Genomic DNA, 20,908 nt, shown 5'->3' with positions numbered 1-20,908 from the left:
AGGAAGTGAAGGATACAAACATTGAAGTGAAGGCATCAATACAAACTATAAACAACAGATTAGATCATATGGAAAATATAATCTCACTCTTAGAAGATGATCACTGCAAAAAATGAACATATGGTATATAATTTAGAAAAAACAATTCAATGGCATGAATTGAACATTAAAGAGATATGGGCCCATCTTAAAAGAGCTAAGCTAAGAATAACAGACATAGAAAAGTGAATAGAAGGTGAAACCAAAGAGATCAAGAATATTTTCAAAGAAATAATATCAGAAAATTTTCCAAACAGAGAAAAAGAAGCCAATATGCAGGTTCAGGACACTTATAGAACCCGCTTTAGACAAGATCAGAGAAAAGGTTCACCACACCATATAATAGTCAAACTCACCAACATAGAAGCCAAGTTCAGAATCTTAAAGGCAACAAAAGTAAAAGACCAAGTGACATTCAGAGGCAAACCAATTAGAATCACTCCAGACATCCCAACCAGGTCAAAAAATCCAGGAGGGCCTGGAGCAACATATTCCAAACTCTAAAAGAAAACAACTTGCAGCAAAAAAATGTCCTACCTGGCAAAACTATCTCTCAAATTTGATGGGAAAATAAAAAGCTACCACGATAAACAGAAGCTAAAAGAATTTATGTCTTCCTAACCAGCATTAGAGATACTTCAAAAAAAGAAGTAATAAACACCAGTACCAGAGAAACAATTTTCATCAACAATTAAGCAAAGAAGAACATATACTACCTCAAACACAAATTAAAATTCAAAATATTAGGAATTAAGAATCATTTCTCAGTGATCACACTGAACATAAATGGCCTCAAGTCCCCAATATATAGACATAAGGGGGTAATATGGATTAAAATCACAATCCATCTATATGTTACAAGAAACACACTTTACAAATACAAAGTAGTTCTTATCAACAAAACCATGAAGGAGGTATCACAATACCTGACTTCAAACTATACTACAAAGCCACAGTAATAAAAACAGCATGGTACTGGCACAAAAACAGACACAGACCAATGGAGCAGAATAGAAGACTTAGAAACAATTCTGCACACTATGGCCAATTGATTTTTGACAAAGGGGCTATACACTGGAAAAAAAGATAGCCTCTTCAATAAATGGTGTTTGCAAAACTGGTTAACCATATGCAGAAAAACAGACATAAACCCCATTTTCTTACCCTGTACAAGAGTCAATTCAAAATAAATCAAAGACTTGGAAATCAGACCAGAGACCTTGCAGCTCTTTAAAGAGGGCATAGGTCTGACACTTCAACATATAGGCACAGGTAAAACTTTCTCAACAAGACCCCAAAGGCACAAGAAACTAAAAGGAGTATCGATACGTGGGATTGCATTAAACTGAAGAGCTGTTCAGCAAAGAAAACTATCAAGAAACTCAACAAAAAACAAAAAGAATGAGAGAGGATTTTTACCAACTATTCCTCCGATAGAGGACTAATATCTAGAATATAGAGAACTCATGAAACTCATTGATAAGAAAATAAATTATTCAATCAAAAAATGGGCAAGTGAACTAAACAGACACTTCACAAAAAAGAAATTCAAATGGCCAATAAATGTATGAAAAAATGCTCAACATCATTAGCAATCAGAGAGATGCAAATCCAAACTACCCTAACTCCAATTAGGTAAAGTTTAAAGGCAATCATTAAAAACATAAATAACAACAAATGCTGGCAAGGATGTGGAGAAGTGGGAACTCTAATACATTGTTGGTGGGATTGCAAATTAGTGCAATCACTTTGGAAAACAGGATGAAGTTTCCTCAGAATAGGAACAAAACTACCATATGATCCAGCAATACCTCCTATAGGTATCAACCCAAAAGAATGGAAGCCAAACTAATGCATGTGTATTTATGTTCATAGCTGCACAATTCACAATGGCCAAACTATGGAACCAGCCAAGATGTCCATCAACATATGAATGGATTACAAAACTATGGGATGTATACACAATGAAATTTTTCTCAGTCATAACGAAGAAAATATGTCATTTGCAGGGAAATGGATGGAACTGAAGAACATTATGTTAAGTGACATTGTCAATCACAAAATGTTAAAAATCAGATGTTCTCCTTATTAGGCAGGAAGCTAGGAGGAACTCTAGACAAAGAAGGAGAAACCATAGAGTAGCTAACTGAGGGGGATAGAAGGAAGAAGAAGGAAATTCCCTAATGTACATAATACACATTCACAAATATATCAAAGTCAAACACTAAACCAAACATGTGAAGTAGGGAGTGGGAGGGAATCAGGTAGAAATTGGGTATGGGCTAAATGAATGGTGTTGTATGTATGCCTCTACCATCTTGTATTCCACTCTATCTCAACAGATGTATGGCTACAATGTACCAATAAAAAAAAAGAAAAAAAATTAACCAACGAAGAATTTTCACAGAGGATACTTCCTATTTAGACTAAAATTCAAATCACATACTTTCATTAGAGTACATATAATATAAACATAATGTAATCTCACAACTTTGAAAGCCAAAAATAAAGTCAAACTCTTAATTTTGGCTCAGTATCTTATAAAAAGCAGTTCATCCATTTGACAAGACTCCATTTTATATTCTGTACTATAATACTTACAAGCTGATGTTCTAATAGTTGGATTTTTTCATCTTTTTTCTTTATTTCCTCTTTAAGTTGTTTAATTTCATTTAATAAATCTTCATTCTAAAATATTAAAAAGTTAAGATGAATCACTTAAAATATCCTAATGAGAAGCATTAAATCAATAGTGAAGATCCAGAAATGAATGGACAATTTGTTCATTTAAAGAGAAATCATCTATTAAAAAAAGAAAGTTTAAGCATTCACAGTCTACTGGCATCAACATGTGAAGCAATGACAGAAGCAACAGGCTAGCACTCACTGAGCACTTAATAGATGTCAAAATTGAAGCACTTTTAGACACTTATGCATTTGATCCTGGCCTTTACACATGCCTTTACACATACGCCATAGAGTAAAATAAATCAAATACAAACCAGTAACTCAGGCAAGAATTCAAGAGATAAATAAAAGCTATCTGTCAGAAAAATGAAAGGCATGACAAGCAGAATGTCCAGTATAATTAAAGCCACAGAAGATATTTCATGGCTGATTCAGAAACTAGCAAAAAGTGAATGTGCCATTAGGAGAACAGGGAGATTCTTTATCCATAAGCTACTTACTTTCCTGAGGAGCACTGCCTGAATCAAAGAAAAAATATCTGCTATTGTCCTTGATAAAGAATGCCTAGTGCTATTAAATAGAAACCTGTTGATCAGTCAGGAAGCAGTCTGGTTAAATGTCAAAAATGTAAAATATCTTTACCCTATCCTAAGCCCATTCTATAATATCACTATTCAATTATCCAGAAACATATACTAAAGAAATATTGCAAGCAAGAAAATTAGAATATGTATGTGGGTAACATATCTTTCCAGAAAGAAAATATAAAAGCAAATAATGATAATGTGTATTCCTTGAGCAAACTATGTAATTTCTGTCAGATACATTAAGAACAAAAAAACACTACAGACTTTTAACAAAAAATCAGAAGTAGACATTTTACATTTTACAAAGGTTTTAACATATCACATAAGTATCCCAAAACAGTGGGGAAGTTAAGATTTTTTCAATGCTGTTATATATACTAAAATTGAGAAATACTACTACATGCAAAAAATGATTTTCATTTGAATATAGTTTAACAACTTTAAAAATTCCTAAATCGCCAGGCGTGGTGGTAGACACTTGTAATCCTAGTATTTGGGAGACTGAAACCGGAGGATCGGGTTTGCAGACAGCCTTAGCTACTTAGTAAGGCTCTCTGCAGCTCAGTGAGACCTGGTTTCAAAATAAAGAATAAAAAATGGGACAGGCGGTGTAGCTCGGAAGTCGAATGCCCCTGAGTTCCATCTCCAGACCCCCAAAATAAATAAATAAATAAGTAAATATTCATAAATCAAGACAAAAATCCTGGACCACAGAGCGTGAAAGATACATTTCTATGGATACTTTCGTAAGGATACATTCCTAGTCTCTGTAGCAAATGAAGCCATTAAGAATGGATAAATATAGTTGATTACATAAAAATTTAAAATATCCAAACAATTAACAAAGTTTAAATCTGAACTGGACATGGTGGCATACACCTGTAATCCCAGTACTTGGGAGGCTGAGACGGGAGGGTTGCAGGTTTGAGATCAGCCTCAGCAATTTAGCAAGGCTCGGAGCAACACCCAGCAAGACCCTATTTCAAAAGTTAAAAGGGGAGGGTGGCTAGGGATTATACCTTGAAGGTAGAATGCCCCTAGGTTCAATCTCCAGTACTACAACCCAAGTTAAAATATGGCTTAAAAATGCAAATATGACAAAGAATTTATATTTCAAGGATATCACTACAGAAGAGAGAGGAGATGAAGGAGAAAGATGTTGCTACATCCTTAAGCAGAATCCGAACATACATTAAGAACAAAGAGATAGGCATGGTGGTACATGCTTGTAATTCCAGCATTTGGAAAGCTGAGACAGGAGGGTAATGGTTCGTGAACAGCCTCAGCTCCTTAGTGAGGGCCTTTGCAATACAATGAGACCCTGTTTCAAAATAAAGAATAAAAAATAGGCTGGGGGTGTAGCTGAGAGGTAGAATGCCCCTGGATTCCATCCAGAAACACACACACACACACACACACACACACACACACACACACAAACAAACCTAAACAAAATACAGAAAGAGTAGGCTTCAACAGTACAGTACAGTTGCCACGTTACCCCTGCACCTGGAACAGAGCAGATGCAGATGAAACAGATCCAAGAACAGGAAAATGGCAGGCAGGTGAACACAAGGCTATCTGTAGAGGCTGAGGAAGTATGGGGCTTGGGAGTGATTAATGTTCAGAACAGATTATCAGAGGAATAGGAAAAAGCTGTCTTAATACAAATACAGGAACCGATTAGAGAAAAAGTAGGTCTAGTGAAGATCTTAGACTCTGAATTTATAATGGCACAAATCACCGTATTTGTGTCATCTGGAACTGTTGTAGTAAACCATCTTGGATGAGAAGGTGACACAGTTAGAGTCTGGAGAAAAAAGAAAAACAGTATGACCTATTAAATTTCAGCTTAATTAAGAAGGAATAAAAGACCAGGAAAGATTTGCCTAGAAAAAAAGGCAACAGGTGGGGAGTGGTGGGGCACACTTGTAATCCCTGAGCTTGGGAGGAGGATACAGGAGGATCACACAGGTTTGAAGCCAACCTCACCGGCTTAAGAGACCCTGTTTCCATATAAAATATAAAATAGGTCTGGGCGTGTAGCCTGGAGGTAGAAGGGTTCATCCCCACTACCACCCAAAAAAAAAAAAAAAAAGAAAGAAAGAAAGAAAAGAAAAGAAAAGAAAGAGAAAAAGAGAAAAAGAAAGAAACAGAAATAAGAAGTATATACCATGGCATATATCTATCAGATAATACTAAATATTAGAGGCAAAAACTAGAAAAGAACATAAAAAGAATGAAGACATTCTCTATGTAAAAAATTGGGAATCAAATCTTTCCTTTAAAAATAATTTCTGGGCCGGGCGTGGTGGCGCACGTTTGTAATCCCCGCGCTTGGGAGGCAGAGACAGGAGGATCGCGCAGGTTCGAAGCCAGCCGCACGCGCTGGTTTAGGAGACCCTGTTTCCAAATAAAAATGTAAAAATAGGTCTGGGAGTGTAGCCCGGAGGTAGAAGGGCTTCCAGGAACCCCAGTACCACCAAATAATAATAATAATAATAATTTCTGTACATAAAAATAGTTTTTACAAAAGAAATCTAGGGAAAGTCAACTTCTTAAAAATATAGTGACAAACCTTAAAACACTTGAAAGATTCTCAGAGATCATTTAAGTCACTTGTTCTCAACTAGGTATATATGTGAAACATTTTTTTAAAAGATATGATCTGGAGCACACCAGCTGATAGAGAAAATTATTACGCTAAAAGCAGGGTGGAAGTCCAAAGATGGGACATAAATTTAGGAAAGGACAGGTAGACAACAAGTGGAGAAGCAAAGATTCAATGCCCAGATTTTACTATGCTATACTCTTCTTGATTTTGATTGTTTCATATGCAATCTTGTTCCTGGTAAGTCACTCAGTAGTCTATGAGAAAATTGTGCTCCTCTGACAAATAAAATCAGGCTGAACCATTGGATTAATTTGGAAGTGAAATATGCTACATGAAAAGTAGAATTCACATGTAGTCTGACAAAATTCTCCTTCCAAACAACAACAACAACAACAACAACAACACATCCTACCACAAGATCTGATCCCTAGTTTGGTTCTCAGAATCCACTGGAAGATACATGAAGTGGAATCCCAGAGGATCTATAGCCAATCCACTTTTGTTATGTTAAGCTACCAATATTATGAGGTTATTTGTTATTGCAGATGACTAGCAAAGGCTAGGATGCTCTTAAAACAAGATGTAAAAACAAGTATAGCTTTACTTAAAAACATTAAGTCAAGCGTTTTTGCTATGTGATTAAAAAATAAATATGTACTTAAGTAATAGTTGCAAATGAAAAGAGCTTTCAACAAATATAGAGCAAAAGATAAGGAAAATTAGAAAAATAAATTTAATCATTTGCTAAAACACATAAGCTTTTAAAATTACATTCTAAAATATGAAGAAAGATAAATCAACCTCACTATCAGCCTATTTCTTTAGTGCTATGCTTATATATGGCAGATACACATTATAATTTTTATTGGTAACTGCATTTTTCAAATTGTTACTCATAATTAAAAGCAATAAAACACCAATATTAACAAAAGAACAAATTACTATCCAACTAACATGAAAATATCAGAGATAATATTTTAACAAAGTAGCAAAATTTAAGAGCAATCCTGATTACTGCCAAGTCAGCAAAGCTCTAAATTCTCAACACTATTGTTATCCTAAATTTTAATTGTTACTGCTTTACTATTTTCATGATAAGAATTTTAAAGTCTTCAGCATGGCTATCTAGTCATACCTTATATATCTGATCACCATCTTCTGGTTCTGGACTGGAGGGCAATGAGAGTTGAGTATCGTGCAATGACACATTTCCATCATGCTGTCAGGACAAAGAAGAAAAACACAAGATTAATACAATAATTCTATACATTCATTTTCACTTGAATACACCCTACATCAAATGCTAGCACAAGGTAGAACAAATGGGAAATAAGATTTAGAAGTCTCTTTTTTATCTCTGCACTGGTAGAAGAAAATGAGAACCAGGGCAAGGAGAAGCTGTGAAAATAAAAACCAGACATTACATGAGTGGATAAAGCAGAAAACTACTGCCTGTCTTAGGGCTGGAAAAGGAATATGGGCACTTTCCTAAAAAATTTTAAGATTATCTCAGCTAAGAAAAATGTAAAATAGAAGTTTAGAATAAACAATGGAATCTTCTTTGTTTAATAGAATAAAAAATAGAATCTTCTTTGTTTAGGTATGCTTTGATTATGAAGAATTTAGAAACAATATTAACTATAACTCAACAAGGCTTAGTTATGGAATCATTTGATTAAAAATATGTGATATATGAGAATACATACTCCATGATCCCATTTATATGAAGCCTGAAACATGAAAAACTCATTTATGGTTTAAGAGTCAGAATAGTAGTTGACTCAAGGAAAGAGGGTTACTGACTGGGAGGATAGTCTTAACTGCACAATGGTTTTTCTGAGCATTTAGGTTATTGTCTTCCTCATTGTCCTACATACCTAGTAAATCAGAATCTCTAGGGATGAGGCCCATCTAGGGATGAGCCCAATCAGGCTATCTTTTTTAAAACAGAAAACAAGTCAATGTTCTTTGTGGGATTTAAGCAAGACCAGGAATCTCATAGCATAATGTTCAAATATCTACGAAACAATCCAAAATTATTCAGCATTTAAACAAAAATAAATTTCAACTCACATAGACATCAATGACCAAATGACAGAGAAGTGAAAATTAATGTGTATTTAGAAAAGTTCAACAGACGATACTAATTGACAGTGAAGGCTAACATTTGCCAAATTTTCAGCATGGATAAACTATATTTTATTAGTGATGTTATATGGACATTTAGACTTTGACCTAAGAGGAGAAGCAATAGCCTAACAAACAGTAAAGCTCTCAGAACATCAATGTTTCTAAAAATTTATGTAAAGAAGGAAAGATCTAAATTTTTATGAGAGTGATCTCAATAAAAAGTTCATTTTTATTATTAACTTGACATATATCAACAGGGTCAGTCCTATATACAAGTATGTTGAGAAAAGAGGAGCTATAAAATTTATTCCAAATATCTAAATATCTTCCTTCCCACTGGAAAGCAGGAACCCCAAGAAATGGAGAAAAAAAAAAAAACAAGAATATATTGTTTTGCAATGGATGTGGGTGTAGTCGTGGGAAGTATGCAAGAAAAAACATCAGCTTTCAGGGTGGAGGAAAAAAAGAGCCCAACAAAACAGAAAACACATGGGAGGTTACAAAATACCAAGAACTCAGGAAAGTGTGTCTATAAAATGGTATATAAAGTCCTAGATTCACCTCAGAGCAACACTTGCTTACACCTGATCCTAGATGACATATTAAAGGATAAGAAATAAACCAAGTAAGCAACCAAAATTACTACTCAGGTCCCAAGCCTGCCTCTGGTGTACACTCAGAATAGGTCCGACAAGTACGGCAAATTTCTGAAGACAGAGCTGACACTGAAACCACAACCCTAAGTTGGCTAGGTGGAACTAGTAACCTGAGCCCAACCAGACTATTTCTCGTCTTTAAAACAGAAACAAGTCAATATTCTTTGTGGGATTTAAGCAAGACCAGGAATCTCATAGTATAATGTTCAAATATCTAAGACACAATCCAAAATTCTTCAGCATTTAAACAAAGGAATAAAATCTCAACTTATATAGACATCAATGCCAAAATGACACAGAAGTGAAAATTAAGTAATAATAAACTCCGGAAGTGAATAGAAGAGAAAGTTTCAACAAAGAAATAGTATATATAATGTAGAAGCAATTATAAACTTTAGAGCCAAAATGTTTAATAATCAAAAATTTTAAAGGTGCCCAAAGGGCAAAAAATCAGCATTAGAAATGACAGTATGAGCCTGAAGACAGATCAACAGAAATCCAATCTGAACAATAAAAAGAAAAGACCGACAAGGGAAAAAATTAGCAGAGCCTGCTTAGGGACCTATGGGGCCATAACAAAAGATCTAACATTCATGTCAATTAAGTCACTGAAGGAAGAGTATAAGGAAGAATGAATAATGAACAGTGAAAAATGTGAACCTATAGAACTGAGAACCCCAATTTAAAAGAACTGAAAATACACTAAGTATATTCTCAGACACCAGGGAATTTAATGAGAAATCAATAACAGAAGAATATCTCCAAAGAGCTGGAAAGAAAACATCAACCTTCTAAACCATCCATGCATCTAAAGAGGAAGTTACAAAGTAAATAAGAAAATACTCTGATTGAAGAAAAACATATATATAACATACCAAAATCTGTGAAATGCAACCAATACATTGTTTAGAGGGGAAACTATGATATGAAATACAAAGTTGTGGGTGTATTCATTTCGAGTCACCCCTCCATGCCAGTCTGGTATGGAGCTGTATTTCTATTTTCTGTATTTCTATCTTTCTAATAAACTTCTTTAAATCTTCAAAAAAAATACAAAGTTGTCAAATAACTGGAGCAAAACAAATCTAAAATAAGTAGGAATTTTTAAAAATCAAGTGTAGAAATTAATAAAATTAAAAATAAAAACACAGGTCAACTAAAAATAAGTTCCTTGGAAACTGTTAAAACATCAAGCAAACTGACAAAATGCAAAAAAAGAATAACAGATTTCATCTAATTCCAGTTAGAATGACAATCATCAAAAATACAAACAATAAAAGTTAGGAGGATGCAGGAAAATAGGAACTATCATACATTGTTCACAGGATTGAAAATTAATACAGCCATTATGGAGTTCAGTATGGGGTTCCTTAAAAGACTAGAAATGGAACCACCAAATGACCCTGCCATACTACTCTTGGAGATCTTGCCAAAGAAACTGAAGTCAGATTACTACAGGGATGCGTGCATTTCCATGTTTATAGTAGCACAATCCACAATAGTGAAACTATGGAATCAGTCTAGGTGTCCTTCAAAAATGAGTGCATTGCAAAATTATGGCGCATATACTCAAAATGAAATTTGGCTCAGCCCTAAAGGAATTATGTCATTTGCAGAAAAATGAATAGAATCTAATAATATTATGCTAAGAAAATGAAGGATCATATGTCTTCTCTCATTTATGGAAGCTAAAAAGAAAGTGAGAAACAAAGAGGACTTCAAGTAGATGAGGGGAGATACTAGTAGAAAAGTGGAAGGGGGTTTGAGGTGGGAAAGGAAAAGGCGAGATTAGATGATGGAGACAACTCAATTAATTCTTAATATGAAGTTATCTATATCAATGTTAATATTATTTATGGGGGTGAGGTGGGAACTGGAGAGAAACATACAAACGTTGTATTCAAGTGTTTCTATCACTCTGAATTTCACTATGAAATAATAATTACAATGCAACAATTAAAAAAAGGTACAAATGAAGACCCATATCCAGAATGAAAGCAGAATGTCACTATAGGTATCTTGGATGCTGAGAGTAAATAAGGCAATAATACTATAAACAACTCTTATGTATACAATTTGACAACTTATATGAGAAATTCCTCAAATATCACACACCCTCAAACTTCACCTGAGATGAAACAAATAACCCATGTTGGCCTATAGCAATGGAAATGAATTCAATTAAAAAAAATAACCTTCCATAAAAGTGATACCTAGGGCCATTTGTTTTACTGATAAACGCTTTCAAAATTTAAAGGGCTCTATCAGTCCTAAAAGTCTCTTTGAGAAACAGAAGCTAATTATATCAGAAAACCAGCCAAATGAATGATGCCAGAATTTCCCTGGTATCAAAATAAAAATATAAGATGACTACAAATCAGTCCCCTTCATGAGCAGAGATAACAGAAGCCCTTAAAATACTAAGAATCAAATTATATATATATATATATATATATATATATATATATATATATATATATATATGGAGGAAAATGTGCCATGAACAACTTGGACTGACCACAGGAATGCAAAACTGGTTCCATAATCAAAAAACAAGGTAGAATAAAGGATCTATACAATAATCTCAACAGATAAAAACAAGGACAACATAAACTAGAGGAATAGAAAAAGTCCAGAAATAGCCCCATATATTTATTGTTCAAGACATTTTTGACAAAACTACGAAAGCAACTTAATAGTCTTATAAATGAACAATGGTCTTTTGAACAAACAACACAATTACTTTTTTTTTTTTTTTTTTTTTGCAGTACGGGGATAGAACACAGGAGCATTCTATCTCTGAGCTGCACCTCCGAATAATGGGATTACAAGAGTGTGTGCCACCATGCCTGGCTTAACACTTTTTTTTTTTTTTTTTTTTTTTTTTGGGTGGAACTGGGGTTCCTGGAAACCCTTCTACCTCCAGGCTACACTCCCAGACCTATTTTTATTTCAAAACAGGGTTTCTTAAGCCAGCAAGGCTGGCTTCAAACCTGTACGTTCCTCCTGTCTCAACCTCCCGAGCGCAGGGATTACAAGTGTGTGCCATCATGGCAGGCTTAACACTCATTTTTAATAAAAATGAACTGCACCCATAACTTCCACCACAAATACAAAAACTCTTAAAACAGACAAAAAAAATCTCCAAGCAAACACAAAAAAATTGACTGGATTGAGTAAAAATTTCTTAGATATATTAAAAACATGAACCATTAAGGAAAAAAAAAAAAAACACCTTGAGGGAAGTCAGGCATGGTGGCATACGATGTAATCCCATCATTAGGGAGGCTGAGACCAGAGGATCACAGTTCATGGACAGCCTCAGCTACTTAGCAAGGCCCTTCGTAACTCAGTGAGACCTGATTCAAAAATAAAAAGACTACAAAATAGGACTGGGGGATGGAACTTGGTAGTACAATGCCCCTGGGTTCAATCCCCAGTATTGCAAAAATAAATAATTTGAGCCGTGCATGCATGCTTGTAATCCCAGCATTCGGGAGGCTGAGACAGGAGGATCACAGTTCTCCGACAGCCACAGCCACTTAAGTGAGGCCCTTTGCAACTCAGTGAAATCCTGTTTCAAAATACAGAATGAAAAATAGGGCTGGAGGTCTAGTTTGGAGGTAGAATGCCCCTCAGGTTCCATCCTCAGTACCACACACAAAAAATAAAAATAAATAATAAAAACCTGATAAATTTAAGAGCAGAATTTTCGCTTTTATAAAAAAGAACAGAATAAAAATAAAAGTCATAAACTGGGTTAAAATATTGGGACAATTTAGGTGAAATATTGAGCACAATACCTCAAAAAAAGCATTTACAAATTGTTAGATAATTTTGAAGCAATGGCAACAACAAGGATAATGATAATGTGAAGGTCTAGGGGTTTTGACTGTATTAACTCATGTAACTGACTTTGTTAACTCACAAACAGACTTGTTAAAAAAATTACAATGCTATTGAGGGAGGTTAATAAACTGTGGTCTGCAGGATATATCTGGCTAGCTGCCTCTTTTTACTACAGTCCTGAAGTTAAAACTAGTTTTTGTATTATTAAATGGTTGCATTTGAAACGTTTTATAAATATCTACTTAATAGCCTTAATTTTAGCTCTTGCCCAAAAAGGCTTAACTATTTATTCTGTAGCCCACTGAGAAAAAGTCATCTGGCTCCTACTCTAGGCCACAAGGAACTATCAGAATGAGCCAAGGAGTTTATACCATATACATACTGTTCTCACCAATGTAACTAAGATTAGAAATAAATTTTTAAAAAATGCCTTACATACCAAACTATTATTTTGAAAACTAAAAAATTAAATGAAGTACAAAATAGAGATAGCCCAAGAGAAGTTGACTCAAGTAAAAAGAATCTTGCCTTCTATTTTTAAAAGTCTAGCAACCTAGAGTTAAAAGATCAAAAGAAAAAGGCTTTCATTTTTATCAAAGCACAAGAGCTTTAAAGATCATGAATATAAATCTCCAACTGCATTAATTAATAAAAATACCCCTCCCTAAATAACTGACACTAATCAATGGTAGTACTCTCTATAAAGCCTTGCCTAAGATCAAAGTGTCCAGGCCAAAATTAGGAAACATTTTGAGAAATGTTCCTTTAAGCATTAGAGGAGGGTAGAGGAATCATTAAAGGGACAGAGAACATTTTTTTTTATAAAGAAATAACTTTACTGAAGAAATAACTTTACACATGCAATTTTCATGCTTCACAGCTAATATTTATTGACAAATGTTGGGCATTGTTTTAAGCATTTGGCATAAACTAATAAATGCATAGGACCAAAAATAGTACAAAAAGAAAAATCATCCCACACCAATTGAGCAAAACACACAATTCATAACTAACTGACTATCCAAGTGTTCCAGACTGCTTTACTGAGTGAAATGTCAGCACTTTCTATGGTTATAGTTATATAGTTCTGTAACTATGTAACTATATAGTTAAATCTAAATGCAACTAGAATTCTAATAAATTCATCAGTATTTCATTAACACTCGATATACTTTCTTGTCTAGGAGCATTGCAGGACTGCTATCAGCAAATCATTATCTATTTTAAGAAAGTACAAAAGTAAACTTTTGTTCTAATAACTTCTCCACAAATTAACTTGTTGAAATCATTGATAACAAACTCCATCTTACCCAGGTGGTTCTTCCATGAGTCTGCAAAAACTGAGATCTTCCTATGAGTTCCAGAGCAGCTGCAATGGACATGGATACTTGGGAATGATTAACAAAAAAGTTTGGCAGCGCTGGCTAGTCCCTGCTGACAGCATCATCAGTGATGTCAACAAAGCTGCCTTGTGTTTCAGACATGCTACAACACAATGAGCAGAGGCTGCTGTGACAGGCAGCAGAGGAGAGCAGAGAGAGGTGTCTCCTTTTTCTCTTCAAAAAGTCTCTTTCCTCCTTTTTCTTTTTAATTCAAAGATATATGGATAAACAATAACATCATATCCTACACATTCTAGAATTTGCAATAAGACCAATTTTTATGAGTACTGTAATTCAGCTATGAGATTTAAAATCCAACAATTCTAGCTACATTTGAGAAGATTTAAAAAAATGATTTATAAAGCTTGATTTAAAACAATGCTTCAGGAAAAAGGTGATTTTTTTGGGGGGGAGGGTGGTACTGGGGTTCCTAGAAACCCTTCTACCTCCAGGCTACGCTCCCAGACCTATTTTTATACTTTTTTTATTTGGAAACAGTGTCTCTTAAGCCAGCATGGCTGGCTTCGAACCTGTGTGATCCTCCTGTCTCCGCCTCCCAAACGCAGGGATTACAACTGTGTGCCACCACGCCTGGCAAGAGGTGATCTTAACAGAGGATTACAGCAAAAAATATTTTAGAACAAAAGTGAAAAAAATCTACCTGGCACTCAAAAACAGATGATATATTATGAACAAATGATACTTATAATTTCTTGTATTTCTATTTATGGATTTTTTGTGGTACTGGGGATGGAACCCAGGAGTACTCTACCTCTGGGCTACACCCCCAACCCTATTTTTTATTCTTTATTTTGAAACAGAGTCTCACTGAGTTGCAAAGGGCTTCACTAAGTAGCTGAGGCTGTCCACGAACCTTGATCCTCCTTTCTCAGCCTCGAAAATGCTGGGATTACAAGCATGCACCACCATGTCAGGCTTATATTTGTTTTATTAAACCTAAGTGTTCAGTTTGTACATATTTAAAACTAGATATTGATTTCTATAGGGTTTTCCACTTAATGTTACTTTTAATTTCTTTTTTTATATTTTGATTCTTTAAAAAAAATTCTACTCTTCAAGCCATCTGAGTTTACTATGGTATAAGAAACTGAGAAAGAGAAATCATAGATGAGTAAATAAGGTGGTCTAATAGATGGGGACAGGAGGGAGGAAGAGAGAAATTCCCTAATGTACATGATGTACATTCATAAATATATCAAAGTCAATCACTAAGCCAAATATGAGGAGAAAAGGGAGAGAAAATGGGAAAGAAATTGGGAATGAGTTAAATGAGAGATGTGTGCATGTATCTTCTACCATCTTGTACTCCATTAAGATGTATGACTATAATGGACCACATAAAAAGCTAATTTGTTCTATTCTGCCAATGAGATTTCCTCAGTGTTTATTTTTAAATCAACCTTTTTCTAGATGTCTTTTAGTAAATACTTCAAGCACATATTTCTGGGTTTCCTATTTTTATTTACTGCCTATATTTCAGTGCCACATCATGATCTAAAGAATGGTGACTACCCGAGACTGGGGGAGGGGAGATGGAGGGATGAGGAGTGGTTGATTAGTGGCTACTAAGTTATAGTCAGACAGCAACCTGACCTAAAAATATGCAAAAGATAAATTATGAAACCAACCTAGGTGTCCACTGACAGGTGAATGGATTACAAAATATGGGATGTATACACATAATAGAATTATATTCAGCCATAAAAAAGAACAAAATTATATCATTTGCAGGACAATAGTATGCTAAGTGAGATTAGTCAGTCACAGAAAATGAAAGGCCAAATGTTTTCTCTCATATGAGGAAGCTAGGGAGTAATCTATATACAAGAGGGACATTAGATATTGGAGGAAAACCCCAATGAGGCAAAGGAAGTGAGCTGGGGAGGAAAAACTAATGAAGGAACCAGTTCTATTGACACTATACATACACACACACACACACACACACACACACACACACACACACACACATATATATATATATATGACCAGAGAAAGAGGGGGAGGGAAGTTCACCTAGTGCCGTGTGCATGTAAGTCCATATCACTCTGAACTACATTGTGGTGTGAGACTACAACAATAAAAGTATATAAAATGTACCAATAAAATGTACCAATAAGAGTATATAAAATCCTAAAAATGTAAAAAAATTAATTATAGGCAACAGAACTTAATAAGTACATCTCAAAAGAACATATATAACAGGTATAAAAAATGCTCAAAATTACTAATCATTAGAGAAATGCAAATCAAAATCACATAAGAATGGCTATTATCAGAAAAAATAAGTGTTAGCAAGGATGTGGAGAAAAGGAGACCTTTGTACATAGTGGGAATATAAATTAGTATAATAATATGAGAGCATGGTTGTTCTTCAAACTACTAAAAATAGAATTACCATATGATTCAGCAATCCCATTATTGGGCATATGTCCAAAGCAAATGAAATCAGTATGTTGAAAAGACATCTATATTCCCATGTTTACTATAGAAAAATTCACAATAGCTAAGAAATGGAAATCATCAAAGTGTCCATCAACTGAAGAATAGATAAAGAAAAACTACTGCATATACACAATGAAATACTAGTTAACCATAAAAAATGAAATCTTAGCTCCCATGTTGGTGCATACCTATAGTTCTAGCTACTCAGCAGGCTGAGGTGGGAAGATCATTTGGGTCCATGAGTTTGAGAGCAGTTTGATCATTCTAACAAGAGCCCATATTTCATTAAAAAATAAAACAAAAAAAATCTGTCATGTGTACAACTATAGACTGCATGTTAAGTAAAATAAGCCAGGCTCAGAAAGACAAAATATCTTTCACTTAGCACAGAGAAGTCCTTTTCAATAGTAAGTTAAATATCTATAAGAATGAAGTAAACCAAAGAAATCCTAACTGATTAATACGAAACAATTTACATGACTCTAACAGAACAAAATACATATACTCATCATTATTACAAACAGAAGAGGTATATTTCACTTAACAAGCTATAAGTCTATGTTTGATGGCCACCAGGAATTCTAAGACTTGGTCCCTACTCCTGTGAAGCTAAAACATACAATTCTGAGGAAAGTGACCCAAAAAAGAAACTGAACAGCAAAGAGAAGTTAGGCTGCTTTTTTTTTTAACCACGGTTTTAATGTTCAAATTGGCTAGTATATAAAATACAAATAAAGAGATTTAAACCCAAACAAAAGGTATCCACAATCTGAAATTAATATTTTATTCTTTGGTTCTGTGCTATGAATCTAACCTTGTCTATAAATGCAAAGTGCTTAAAGAAAGAAAATATTCTTGAGCTGGAAGCCAAATTCTACCATCAGCTCATGCCATGACCATGATTTGAGACAAGTCACATCACTGCTACAAGCCTAGGTTTTCTAAAAAGAAATGAGTGAGGGGGACTAAACCTGAAGATACCAAGCAATTAATAGGACTATTTAAGTAAAAACTATTCTTATTTCCCACTTTGCTGAAATTATAGTAGCAACTACTGATTATTGAGTGCCTACTATATTTTTGGTATTAGACTATTCAATTAGCAACTGCAATTTCTAAATCTCTCAAAACTGTACATATTATAAAAATGAAGACTGGCTTATGAAATTTCATATAGCTCATAAATGCTGAAACTGTGTACTGAGAGCATCATGCAAAACTCCCATTTTTTTCTCCTCTGACAAGTTTTTATGATACACTATTTAAAGGCATTATTTCTATAGAAATCTAAACAAACATTAGATTTTCCCAAAATGTTTATTTTAAAAAATAAAAAATAAATACAGTTTTCAACTAAAAATATTAAAGATAAAAATGATCATTATGTACTCACCTGATGCAGCAGACGTTTTAGTTTGAGTAACTGAGTTTTTACAGCTGTGCAATCCTGAACCATGTGCCAGAGGGTCATTTCATCCAGTATCACTGTATTTTCTGGTACATCTACAAACATCTTCTGAGCCTGGAAAAAGGGAGTCCCTCCATAGCTTTCAAAATGACCCAAAGGAGATTCTCTATATGGAGAGCCTCTGGAAGGACAGGGAAAGAAGGTAGAGGGAAAAGATATATGGTATAATTTCAGAAAGAAATAAAAGTAATGAAATTATTGCAGTGATCTTTGCAAGCTATTTATCATTATCACAAAGCCTCTGAGCAGTACTCACCTTGGTCGCTGTGTTTTCGCTGAAGGCACAATCAGCTCTAGCTGTCATTATGCTCCCCTCACCCTGCCCTTTCTGGGTATTTTACATACTGGCTAAATAAACTTTTTTCCTTAATAACCAGAATAAAAACCATGAACGCTGAAAAGGCATTACTGGAATATCCTTACTCCTCCTTTTCTGTACTGCCTGCCTGCTCTTTAGCTTTAACTGCTTGGCACTGTAACTGCACACTATTTTTTTTTTTATCCCATAACTATGCTTTCAACATTAATTTTCAGTGTGGACACCATTTTGAACTACCAGTTCTTGAAAGTTCCAACAGGCAGTTAAGACTGATGATTTGTTCTTTCTTTGTTTTTACATTGTTTTACAATGTTAATAAATCATCTTTTCCAATGAATATTTTAAAAGGCTTTATGAAAGTCTTATATACATCAGTATTTCCTTATCTTAAACAATAGAAAAAAATCTACTCCTAAAAAATTTACAAATCCCTTAGGTTTCATACCATAATATCCATGCTGAATAAGAGAATAAAAATTGGTTATAATGTGTTTCATGGGAGTACAAAATACAAAGTTCTAACCAGAAGTTATAGCCATAGCAATTTAAATATTACTGTATCTATAATATACATAATTCAAATTGGTTCTTAAATTATAGTAAGAACTTAAATGGAAATCTCAATATAGAAAATAATATACTAAAAAGCATTCTCCTCAATATAATGGGTATTTCAAAGTATTAGGAATAAATTTCAACTCATAATGCATTAAATTTATAAGTCACAATGTATTTAATTTTAACCATATTGAAAATAAAGACAGCCAGGCATAGTGGTGCATGCTTGCAATCCCAGCATTTGGGAGACTGAGACAAGAGGATCCAGGTTTGTGGCCAGCCTCAGCTATTTACTGAGGTACTTTGCAAACTCCGTACGACGCTGTTTCAAAATGAATAAAAAAGTAGGGCTGAGGGTGTAGCTCAGAGGTAGAATGTCCTTGGGTTCCATCCTCAATACATCAGAAATAAATGAATTAAGAATTAATTAATTAATAAGGAAAAAAGAAAATAAAGACAAATGGTGGCTACTAAATTTTCTAGCTTTCAGCAAATATTCCCAAATACCTAAACTCTCAAATACTCAACACAAGAGTAGTTTCCACAAGATTATTTTTCTTCCTCTTTTTTTTTTTTTTTTTTTTTTTTGGTGAGTATGGGGTTGGAACCCAGGGGCATTCAACCTCCAAGCTACAATCCCTGCTCTATTTTTTATTCTTTATTTTGAAACAGGGTCTCACTAAGTTGCAGAGGACCTCACTAAGTAGCTGAGGCTGTCCACGAACCACGATCCTCCAGGCTCAGTCTCCCGAATGCTAGGATTACAAGCGTGAGCCACCACACCCGGCTTCCACAAGATTATTTTTCTCTGAAACTACTTCTTATAAGTATTTCAGGCCTTTCTTTTAACTTAAAGTGATTTTCATGAATTTTTAAATTGTTGTTCCAAAAGTTAAGATTCTCATTTGGTTCCCATGTAAGTCTACTTTATTTTATTGCTTTAAAATATTGTTAAATTATTAAATTCCAAATACTGGTCAATTAATTAGTACAAATTTGCCCATTCATGACTGAATGTACATATAACTTATTTACGAATTGGTGAGAAACATATAGTAAAAAGAATTAACAAGAATTAAAGGAAACATGAAATTTCCTGGCAAATGAATAGTAGAGATGAAAACAGCTATGTTTTCAGAGGGAAAAAAAAAAAAAAAGATGGCATACTTTGGGAAATATTCTGATGTAGCAGAATTTGGGTATAAGCTTTGTGTTTGACCAAAATGAAAGACTAAGGCAAGACAGGTGTTCCAAGGACAAGAGGAATCTTAAGAATTACTTAGGATACTAGATAGCTTGAATCCAACTTATTCCTTAGCTTCTTCCCTAAACAGCCAAGAGTGACTTTTTATTCCACAACTGATCCACATCTGAGATTCCCAAAGCATGCTACAATCTCCTTGTCTCCAAACCCACATTCTCACAAGCTCTGTGGTCCTGCCAGTCTACCCATGCCACCCTCCACTGCATGCTCCATTTGGAGAACTCTTCTTCATCTTAACCTAGTTGGCACTTCTTCAGTGAAATCGTCCTTAATCCCCTTAAGCAGAACCTGGACTTACATTGGTGTTCTACTATAGTATGTATGTAGTAAACTATTTTTGTTTGCCATGTGTGCCAAATTCTAAGCTCCCTGAAGAAACAGTCTGAAAATTCTTTTTTTATCTGTATGAGTTATGTTATGTTGTTTGCTGCTATTGTTCTCATACCCAGAGAGTAAGACAAATGGATTTTAACCATTAGGTTGTTTATTTAATAGCTTCCATCTCTAAGATTCTAAAATTCTTTTGCTATGACATAACAGAAACACTGCATTAGAACGGTATCTGGAAGTGATCACATTAAAATTACCCCAGTTAACCATTTTAAAATTTACTTCTTATTTTTCCAAGTGAGAAAAAGAAAGATTAGAGAGGAAAGATCCTGAATGAGACTGGTCTGAAGTCTGCAGCATGACAATCTGTTATGAAATACAGGCTTACATTAGGTTGACATAAATGAGAACCAAATGCACAAAGCTAGTGAATTAAAATTATTCCAAGCCAGGCATAGTGGTGCACACTTGTAATCCCCATGCTTGAGAGGCTGAGACAGAAGGATCGCGCAGGTGCAAAGCCAGCCTCTGCTGGCTTGAGACCCTGTTTCCAAATAA

General features: G+C 34.4%; 1 protein-coding gene across 4 annotated transcripts in view; it reads right to left on the bottom strand.

Moving 5' to 3' along the window:
- Positions 1–20,908, bottom strand: part of CCSER2 (coiled-coil serine rich protein 2) — a gene marked incomplete at both ends in the record, with an annotated part of 108,259 nt that overhangs the window by 31,761 nt on the left and 55,590 nt on the right. For all 4 annotated transcript variants that reach the window (XM_080695266.1, XM_080695268.1, XM_080695267.1 and 1 more), the window contains 3 exons: positions 2,641–2,727; positions 7,064–7,147; positions 17,805–18,000. In XM_080695266.1, coding sequence (XP_080551392.1) covers positions 2,641–2,727; positions 7,064–7,147; positions 17,805–18,000 — 367 coding nt within the window. The remainder of the gene's footprint in view (positions 1–2,640; positions 2,728–7,063; positions 7,148–17,804; positions 18,001–20,908) is intronic.

Source organism: Muscardinus avellanarius, assembly GCF_963383645.1.
Source record: "Muscardinus avellanarius genome assembly, chromosome: 4".
In the NCBI taxonomy this organism is placed as follows: domain Eukaryota; kingdom Metazoa; phylum Chordata; class Mammalia; order Rodentia; family Gliridae; genus Muscardinus; species Muscardinus avellanarius.
This window is presented reverse-complemented; position numbering and strand designations above follow the sequence as displayed.